Source organism: Pollicipes pollicipes, unplaced genomic scaffold (assembly GCF_011947565.3).
Source record: "Pollicipes pollicipes isolate AB1234 unplaced genomic scaffold, Ppol_2.1 Scaffold_4002;HRSCAF=4701_pilon_pilon_pilon, whole genome shotgun sequence".
In the NCBI taxonomy this organism is placed as follows: Eukaryota; Metazoa; Arthropoda; class Thecostraca; order Pollicipedomorpha; family Pollicipedidae; genus Pollicipes; species Pollicipes pollicipes.
The window spans coordinates 1,785,409-1,796,090 of record NW_023596420.1 but is presented as its reverse complement, the minus strand read 5'-3'; the positions used below and the strand labels follow the sequence as shown (position 1 = coordinate 1,796,090).

Below are 10,682 nucleotides of genomic sequence, written 5' to 3'. Positions count from 1 at the left end.
CGTTATAGCCAGATAGAAGTTTCTGGACGGCAGGAGTAGAGATCGTCTCCAGATGGGGCAACGCGTGAAACTAAGTAGTGGGGCGGCCAGGGCATGAGGCAGAGCGTGTTCCGCAGCTCCAGTGGACGAACGCCGTCGAATGCAAAATGATTCCCGTCGTGGGGGCGGGGGAAAATTTCAGAACACGTGAATTTTTGACTTCACAGTTTCTTGAGAACCAAGAAAGGCGGGCCACACAGGGAGCCAGACTCCCCACGTGCTGATCTCGAGAGTTGCAGCATGCTGAGAAGTCACGTTCCAACGGAATCAAAATGCGATTTGCGGGATCGAATTACGATCTGCAGAATCAGCTTACGCGTAGACAGCCGGAAACATTGCGTGATATTTAACCCAGCGCTCGAGCGGATCACCTGGCGACACCATCCCTGAGAGACGACTATCGTGACGCGCCAAAGCCTGCGGAGTCGTACCCTGCGGCTTCCCGACTAGGGAAAGGAAAGGAAAGTTTCATCACTGGTGCGTCCCAGCTCGCACCATACACCAAAAATGCTATCACCTAGCAAGGCCCGCTCATGGCGGCTGGACCTGCTTTGCCGACACGAGCTGCTAGTAATCTCATGCTCCGCACGTACTCAGCTGAATGTGACACCATTAGTTCCGGAAACATGAAATATTTCTGTAGGGCCATCCAATTCCAGTATCTAAAATTATAAATTAAACCTGGTTGAGCCAGGCCGCGAGGTGACTGATCCCTGTTCAACGCAGGATTGTGAAAATGCTGAAGATCTCATGCTCCTAGAATACCTAGCCGATGAAAACGAAAGGTGTACCAATGGGCTCAGGAAATGCGACTTGCAAGTTTTCATAAATTGAAGCGTGCAGTATAAATTGAATATACTGTAAAACCTGTCGTTACTACCAGTCCCCTACACACGACCATGCACGCTGGTATGATCGCATTATCTCCAGGCAATCCGGATCCGTCTCCCCTTCATACAGATCGGATTCCGCTCCTTCCCGTCGACGCAAACGAGATGATTCATCCTACTGCTAGCTGGCAACATGTACCTGGTCAACAGCTCTTGGGCGGAGACGAAACAAAAGTGACGAGGCAATGAAGTTGAAAGAACCGGCAAAACACGAGCGCCTTAAAAAAGCAACGATCCGTTTTGGCAAAGCAGGCCAGAATAGCAACGGAGCTCAACATCACCGTGATGTTTGACTCTGGTGAGAACCATCCCATGGAGTAGGCAATCATCACGCTACAAACATCACATACAGAACAGAGCTGTATTTGAGCACATCACATCCACACACACATGCATACCGACCCCAGCATACGCGATGTCGCCAGGGCGTCTCCAAGTTTCAGTGCGATGGTGAACCGCTTAGCTTTCGACAACGGAAGGATATTTAATACAGAAACGCGAAGCACTACTTCGCGATGGCGCACATCAGTTGAGCGACGCACTTTCAATCACAGGACTTACAAAATCATTGTACACGACCCGCACAAGTCTAACAAAACATATGGGCACATCGCTAAAAAGCGCTAACGTCACGCGCATACCGAAGACACTCATTACCAGCCCATGATGCCTCGGCACAAACCCAAGACCAGCTCTGCCGCCGGCACCAGGCCCCTGCCGAACCCAGGACCAGCTCCGCCGCTGGCACCAGGCCTCTGCCGGACCCAGGACCAGCTTCGCCAATGGCACCAGGCCTCTGCCGGACCCAGGACCAGCTCCGCCGCTGGCACCAGGCCTCTGCCGGACCCAGGACCAGCTCCGCCGCTGGCACCGGTGCGCACACCCGGTCACCTCGCTGCAGGTTCCGCCACTGAGTGGGGAGCGTCGCTGGCGTCTCATCGGAGGATGCCAACGTCCGTGTGCTTGACGGCCCGGTTGTCTGGCAGAGAGAGCGCGCGGAGGAGACGCTCTTGCACTCTCTCCAACCCGGCCACCGTCAGTACCAACGTGTCATGCTTCAGCATGCTGTAGACGTTCAGACCTGCCGAGGGAAAAGGCGAGAAACCGCTTACATAGAGTCTCGTAGTTATGATATTCGACCAATCCAAGTAATGTGTGTGTGCGCAAACACACTAGGTGATACAACACATAAGATAAAAAGCCATATCAGTTGGTGAAAACCGACAACTGTTCGCGCCCTGTGATTGGCGCTCAACAACCATGTCTCCATCTACCAAATCGCTTACTATTGTCACCGCCAGACTTCCTGTCTGGTGCTTTTTTGTGTATGCGGGGGAGAAAACACTTGAATTCTTTGCTCGGTCGCACAGAATGCGAAAAATAAAGCAGTCAAACCTATCCCGACTTTTGAAGGAAATTCTGTCAAAATCAGAGGGCGCATAAACCTTGTTTCCGTACACGTATATCCTAGGGCATACGTTCGATGCAGAGCCCTGCCAGCACTTAAGGACCAGGCCTAGGTTACCACAACACAGCTGCCACCAGATCGTGGGTCCAGGCCACGTCGAAATATTGCACACCGGTCCACAGAGAGAATGTTCATTCATGAGCTGCCCACTTTTAACAGGTATGGCTGACAAATTTAGACAGGCTCTGTTCTAATCAACCACAGAACTCAATATCTTCAAGGACAAAAAGAGTACACTACATCAGCCCACACAGCAGGAAGGTTCGGGCGCGACAGTACCCCCGCCTCAGGGCATGCCTGGTCAGGACCTGCCAGCAGCACTTTCCGTATCCCAACCGGGCTAGCAAGGCGGTATAAGTGCAAAGGTCAGCGGCACAGAACAGAGCCCATGCCGATGTGACCACCGGCTGGTGGTGTGTTTCGTGGGTTTGCGAACACCGTCGGTATCAACTAGAGAAGTCGGAGCAGTGTCCTCCCATGTCAGCCACTGAAACAACCCCACGCCACCGCGTGACGGGACCCACCGTCAAAAAGTGACGATGATGACGTCATTTTTCACGACGTCGTTGGTGACGTCATGACAAATGACATCAAGCAAGGCCTGTTCCCGGTTTGAAAAGGGCTGACCACAGATTGGGGATGTGGGAGAGGGGACGGGGTGGGCGACACATGCAGCGTGAAAGACTACTATACATCTCTGGAAAAAAAAACAGCAGTAATCCTCCGGCGTTGCATGAAGACATCAGGAAACAGGAAAACTCGTGGTTATCCCCCCCCCCCCCCAAACGCCTCCGTTAATCCGTTGTCATTGTTCCGTAGACAAATTTCCACACTTGGAGAGCAAACTGGATACTTCCATTTCTCATGGTTGAAGTTCCGTCCAAAGATGGGTAGCTAGAATACTTCTAATGAGCATTGGCTTGCAAGAGCAATATACATAATAGTTCAACAGCAAACAAACGATCCGAAGGGGTCACGGATGACACTTGCTATGAACACCCCACAGAGAACACCACATCAAACTCGGTGTCCCTCTAAGAGGCATTTCTGTCCACGCAATCTAGCACTGTTGATTGCTCTGGGTCGGACCGCCTCTCCGCTAAGCCCAATAGTCGACGGGCGCCATCGCCAGCGGCGGCTCCGCGGACCCCACTCCGGCCGCCTCTCCTTTAAACCCGATAGCCGATGGGCGCCATCGCCAGTGGCGGCTCCGCAGATCCCACTCCGGCCGCCTCGTCATCACTAAGCCGCCGGCCTCCACCTGAACGGCCGGACACACGGCGCCCGGGGGCCGGCCCGGACCAACACGTGCCCCAAGCCCTTAATCCAGCCGCTCAACAGCTCGAGCGCCGGGCGCGCGGCACAACCGCCACTCGCCGCTGACGAGCTCAGACGCGCCGGCTGCTGACGAAACGGCCGCTAATCCATCATCTGACGTCATGGGTCGCCGAGGACGGGCTTCCGCCAGCGAGAGACACGTGGCACGGCTAACAACACGGGATAGGGATAGGAGGGGGAGGGGGGGGGGGAGACAAGCGGATTGAGTGCTGAAACGTACATCTCCCTCACTGAATGGTTGTTGGGGCTTCGCGGCGCTTCGACGGCGCGGTCATACAGCTCTCCCCCACTGTCACGCCTCGAGATCGGTGAGGTGGAACGGTTTGAAGCGGTGAGTACAATACTGCTGCGGTCGTACAACTCTCCCCCACTGTCATGCTTCGAGATCGGTGATGTGAAACGGTTTGGAGCGGTGAGTACAATACTGCTGCGGTCATACAGCTCTTCCCCACTGTCATGCCTCGAGATCGGTGAGGTGAAACGGTCTGGAGCGGTGAGTACAATACTGCTGCGGTCATACAGCTCTTCCCCACTGCCATGCCTCGAGATAGGTGATGTGAAACGGTTAGGAGCGGTGAGTACAATACTGCTGCGGTCATACAGCTCTTCCCCACTGCCATGCCTCGAGATAGGTGATGTGAAACGGTTAGGAGCGGTGAGTACAATACTGCTGCGGTCATACAGCTCTCCCCCACTGTCATGCTTCGAGATAGGTGATGTGAAACGGTTTGGAGCGGTGAGTACAATACTGCTGCGGTCATACAGCTCTCCCCCACTGTCATGCCTCGAGATAGGTGATGTGAAACGGTTTGGAGCGGTGAGTACAATACTGCTGCGGTCATACAGCTCTCCCCCACTGTCATGCCTCGAGATAGGTGATGTGAAACGGTTTGGAGCGGTGAGTACAATACTGCTGCGGTCATACAGCTCTCCCCCACTGTCATGCCTCGAGATAGGTGATGTGAAACGGTTTGGAGCGGTGAGTACAATACTGCTGCGGTCATACAGCTCTCCCCCACTGTCATGCCTCGAGATAGGTGATGTGAAACGGTTTGGAGCGGTGAGTACAATACTGCTGCGGTCATACAGCTCTCCCCACTGTCATGCCTCGAGATAGGTGATGTGAAACGGTTTGGAGCGGTGAGTACAATACTGCTGCGGTCATACAGCTCTCCCCCACTGTCATGCCTCGAGATAGGTGATGTGAAACGGTTTGGAGCGGTGAGTACAATACTGCTGCGGTCATACAGCTCTCCCCACTGTCATGCCTCGAGATAGGTGATGTGAAACGGTTTGGAGCGGTGAGTACAATACTGCTGCGGTCATACAGCTCTCCCCCCTGTCATGCCTCGAGATAGGTGATGTGAAACGGTTTGGAGCGGTGAGTACAATACTGCTGCGGTCATACAGCTCTCCCCCACTGTCATGCCTCGAGATAGGTGATGTGAAACGGTTTGGAGCGGTGAGTACAATACTGCTGCGGTCATACAGCTCTCCCCCACTGTCATACCTCGAGATAGGTGATGTGAAACGGTTTGGAGCGGTGAGTACAATACTGCTGCGGTCATACAGCTCTCCCCCACTGTCATGCCTCGAGATAGGTGATGTGAAACGGTTTGGAGCGGTGAGTACAATACTGCCCGCGGACGACGCACCTGGGCACCACAGTAGCCTGTCGCGCGGCCCGCCTTGGCGACAGCCATGTCCGCGCGTACAAGTTCAAAATAGGGAAATGATTGCCCAAAAGAAGTGGCCCGGGACCGAAGCTCCGAGCCGGCGCGGATAAGAAATTCCTAAGCTACGGAGCGCACGCCGGACAGTTACCAGGCCACCAACATCCGTCGGTGGCCTCCAGCCCGCGCGCAGGTACCGAGCGCCAGCCGACGCGTCCCACTCGCTCGGCAGAGGCCACTGACCGTAGACGGGCAGCAGGTTGAAGTGCGGGATGCCGTCGGCGGCCCGCGCGATGTTCTCCGGCATCTCGTCCGTGCTGAGATACGGGGCAAGGTCAGCAGTCGGCACAGCGACGGAGCACGCAGAGCGGCCTCGCGAAGTCAGGCGGCTGGTGGCGTGGCTTGGTTTACAGCATCGACGTCAGCGCGAACACACACGGAATGCGGTGGGCCAGCTTGTCTGCACACGTCACGCATCATTTCCAAAGTGAAGCTGGGCGTCATCAGCGTCCACCAGCCCCACTGCGAGGTCTGCAACGACGTATGCGCGCCCACTCACTCGTCCACAAAGGGGACGCTGCGCGTCCACTCACTCGTCCACGAAGAGGACGCTGGGCCCCCAGAGTCGCCGCTCGGCCAGCTGCTGCAGGAAGCCGGCCTCGGCCGACGGCAGCCCCAGGTCGGACACCACGTGCAGGTCACTCTGGGCTAACTTGACGCTGAGCGTGGCGCACAAGCCACCGACGCGCGCGCTGTACGGCAGCATGTAGAAGAAGGACTTGGGGCCGCGAGGACCGTGCGACACGCCGCCTCCCTGCCGACACGCGCACCGGACAGCCAAGGTCAACTGCGTGTACCGACTGTCAAGGCCCCTCCCCGCCCACCCGGACAGCCGGGGTTCAGGCGGTGCTCCACCCGTGGACAGTCCGCGGTCCGCCACTGGGAAGGTCGGTGGTCCACCGGAAAGTACGTGGTCCGCTGGCGCAACGGCAATGATAAACCCAGGTGGGTGGTAGCACCATTCGGTGGGCATGGCAACCAATGGTAGTCAACGGTGAAGTTTCTGCAAAGTCTTACTCAGGACACTTATATAACAACCAACTTTTGTAATATCACAACGACCTCAATGCACTAACGTATGCGGTCTGCGCCCCAGTGCTGGTGCTGATATTTGTAATGAAAAGCGTTCTGCGGTAAATCACCTGCGGCTAACACATTTAACGACAGTGAGGCTTCCGGGACCACTAGCCGTACCGCGAAATGAAATGATATGGTGCGTGAAGGAGTTGGATGACTTGAGTCGCTGACACACGCAGCTCAGCTGACGCATCGCACGAATCGGATAAACCTCCACCGCATCCCATACTACGATTGGGTTACACTATCAACGGGCAAAACCCGATCTCCCGCCTCCGGCCATTAGTCAGTCGTGGCCTGCCCCGACGAATAGTCTTGTCGCCTGCATGAGTGGACCGATGACCGCCATTGGTGGACCAATGGCCATGGCCGTCGGAAAGCTTATGAAACACTTGTACTTCGCGGCGAAACGGCTCGGCAGCGAAGCGGACAACTGGCGAGCGAAGGTAGCCGTGGCCTACTGACCTACCACAGATGTCAGCGGATGCTATCAAACCCTGGCATCGCATACCGACATCTCAGAGCCGCGAATGAACGCCACTACAACGGCCAGCCTTTCAGCGTGGCCAGCGGACGCCGCACGCTAACCTTCCAGATTGGCTAGCGGATGCCGTGCTGCCCGGACGCCGCACGCTGGCCTTCCAGATTGGCCAGCGGACGCCGTGCTGCCCGGACCCCGCACGCTAACCTTCCAGATTGGCCAGCGGACGCCGTGCTGCCCGGACCCCGCATGCTAACCTCCCAGATTGGCCAGCGGACGCCGCGCTGCCCGGACGCCGCACACTAACCTTCCAGATTGGCGACCGGATGCTGCCGTGCCGGGCGCGGCCGCTGCCCTTCTGAGGCCAGGGCTTCTTTCCGCCGCCGCGCACCTCGGCCCTCGTCTTCGTCGTGGCGTGGTCCTGCAATGACGCCCGGCCGGCGGCCCGTCAACAGTGCGTAAGACGACGGGCGGCGGACGGCTCACACGTCACGTTTGCGAACTGCGGAGGCGCTGCGAAGAACACGCCCGGATCTCGGCAAACTGGCGTCGCGACACGATACGGGGCCGACACCGTCTGGCGAGGAGTGAACGGACAGCTGCGCAGGCGAACGCTGAGCTGGACGTGAGCAGCCCGTCCTACACGCTTGGGTACGAACCATGGACCCACGGGCTTTGGGCTTTTCACACTGCTGTCTGCTGTGAGCAACCACGGAACATACAGACATGAAACAGACTACATGACGAACGTACATGTGTCGATCATGAAACTCTGAGCGGGCGCAGCACCGTCCGAGCCGTAACAACGCCCGCGGTCCCCGGGATCCTGCCCATGACGCCTTCTGTACACCCTGTATCAAATATCACAGACTGGGCCTACACAGCGAAAAATACGTCATACCATACCATATCAAAGTACAAATGTCATAAAAATAAGTCAAAAAATACACATGCGTGTGGCAGGGGCACTCATTTTCTATATATGGAGATACCCCTGGAAATTTAAAAAAAACGTAATGAAAACATCAATAATTGCAATGTCCGAGAAATATTTTATAATATTAAGAAATGACCCAGAACGGTTGAAAGAATGCATCAATATGTTTGTTAGACGCATTGCACAAGGCATGTCACACTTATCGGTCGGGAAAGGGGAGGGGATATTACGTCAAATGGTGTTTGTATGCCTCAACCTACTTCTAAGGGATTTTGTCATACATATAAATATAACAGTGGTGCAGGAGACTTAAAATAGAGATTGTGTGTCTGTTGGCTACCTTGCGACGCAATTCAGGCAACATTCCATAAACGGCAGGGTAGTAGGTACCCTGACGCCGACTTTCAACACGAGCGATGAGCCGTCAGCCGAGTAGAATGCCTATATTGCCAGCAGAACCCGTGCGGTTTTGTTGTATCAACTGACAAATTAGGTCACCGTTTGAAACAATTGAGGATGACATTCTACAAATGTCATTTCGGGTTATAATATTTAATCGGTGGTGATGTGGTAACAAAAAGTCATTGAAGTTTCCTAACCGCAACAATGATTTATTGACACTGACATATGCGACCGCTAGGTCGACACCAATTCTAAACCTAGTACGTTTTGGTATATATCCTGGCGTCCATTCTATCATCGCGGGGCCTTGGTTCTACCTCGCTTATACGACCTTGGGCTGGGTGGGCGTAAGCCGACGACCCCTTGTTCCGTAACTCTACAACCCAAATTCTCATTCGTAAATTTGACGACCGCCTTTATCTAAAAGCTTCTTATGGCGAGTGTCGTTTTTGGTCCGTAAAAAAAACATTTTAAGAACGCTTTTAGTTTGCAACCTGATATCGTAGCGTTGGGCTTTACGCCGCACTCAGCTGCTGAGGCTATACAGTGTCGCCTGACTCTCCACTTGGGCAGGAAGGGCCCCGCCTCGGCAGGTAGGGCGGGCGCCGCGGAAAACTGAGCCCGTACTTTTCATTTCCCAGGCGCGCCGCTTAACCAACACCCTACCGGTGTCCTCCGACAACAGACCACTAAGAGGCCAAGCAACTATGCCCAACATTACCTCACCGGCTACTTGGTACCCAGGTATATTTTCTACAATAAGGCAGTTTAAATGACATACAACTTGAGACCCTACGGGAGCCGGACGTCAGTGACGAGTATTATACATAGCCAGACACCTGCAACTTCCACTGCAAATTTGTGCAGACATGTTATCTAAAACAACCCTTATCGTTGCGCTTCGCATGACCTCAAACGGTGCCATCTTCCGTAAAAACAAAATGCAGAACGCGCAAGTCCGCCAGCCCCCATTGGTGGGCTATCCATTGCTTGCGAGTGTGCATCCGTGCCGCACAAAAAAATTCAACAACTCCTTTGATGACAGCAACAACTGTCTTCGAGACCTCTGCTTTTCTATACCATGAGCTTACAAGAAGTGGACTTCGCGCATGTCATCCTCAAATTAACTAGGCTGATAACACGTTGGTGGAGTTCGTCGCCCTACGTTTTGTTTTCATAGCATGTGGAATTATTTGAGTTGTGGGAAAACGCAAAAAATGGTTGTTCACGATACCAATATTTTACAAAATTTGTCTTACAATTGGTTACAAGTGCCTGGCTATTCTAGACTTGCTGAAAACGTCACACTTTCTTGTACATCGTGAATTCAATTTTTAGATGATTAAACCCGCATCACTGAGAGGCATTTAGCTGTCTGTATTAAGACGCGTTACGAACAACTGTGGGCATCCGGTGGAACGGAAGGGGTAAGGATGTAGTCGTCTGCCCCGAAGGATCTCGACACGCGGGCCAAATGCAGGGAGCCCTTGCCATAATAAGCAGTGCTGTTAAGACGATTGTCAGATTAGGATGACGCTCCCAATACACGGTCTTACCATTAGTAAGGGAGGAGTGAGCGGACGGCTGAAGCATCCGAAACGGGAGCCTCGGCTTACGGCCCGCTGATCTGCGCCACCTGCAAGCTTTTTATTTCGGTTGCCTAGCAACGCGAGCCGGCCGCTGCGACACGCCGCGACACGGCACAACGAAATTCAAAATGACGCAGATAGTATGTTACAGGGAATGTTCCGAATTGGTATGGGGCTTCGAAATGAAATGGCCATCTTGAAAATCGTTTGGTGTAGTTCACAGTCATGCCCTTCGTAAGACCTAGACCCCTCTTGTTTCTGAGCTGCGCGCCCCCGAAGATGTGCAGTACTATTCTGTACAGGCCATTTCAAAGCCATCCAGGCACCCGTGAAACCATAATAATGTCATTATTCTAGCGTCATAAGTATCAGTTCATGTAAATTTTGATAGCGTCATGAGTTTTCCACTTTAAAGTACACCAACAGTTATAAGTGAGCTAACTTCATATGACGCTAGCCTCAACATCTTCAAGTGTGGAACGTCCCCTGCAAGACGGAGACAACCTGGGCAAAGCAAGGCGTTTCGCCATAATGGGGTCTGACTCCATTTGCGTATGTTTGATGTCAACCCCGTAGTCACAACACCAAGTGCGCCGTGCATCAAGTCTAATGTATATGAAGTTCGTATCATGTCGCGTCTTACACGCCGTAGAAAGTGCCTTATCGGCATATAATTTGTTCACGCAAGCGATTTTTTATAAGTGTGTCGATCGCGCGTCGTAAGCAGG

The 10,682-nt window shown here is 53.9% G+C and overlaps 1 protein-coding gene across 1 annotated transcript in view; it reads right to left on the bottom strand.

Annotated features, from left to right (window-relative positions):
- Positions 1-1,276: 1,276 nt before the first annotated feature.
- The window catches only part of LOC119093252 (39S ribosomal protein L4, mitochondrial), a gene marked incomplete at its 5' end in the record, with an annotated part of 10,543 nt that continues 1,137 nt past the window's right edge, over positions 1,277-10,682 (bottom strand). The window contains 4 exon segments of the mRNA XM_037216173.1: positions 1,277-2,010; positions 5,652-5,725; positions 6,002-6,222; positions 7,334-7,447. Of these exon segments, the coding sequence (XP_037072068.1) occupies positions 1,865-2,010; positions 5,652-5,725; positions 6,002-6,222; positions 7,334-7,447 (555 nt within the window).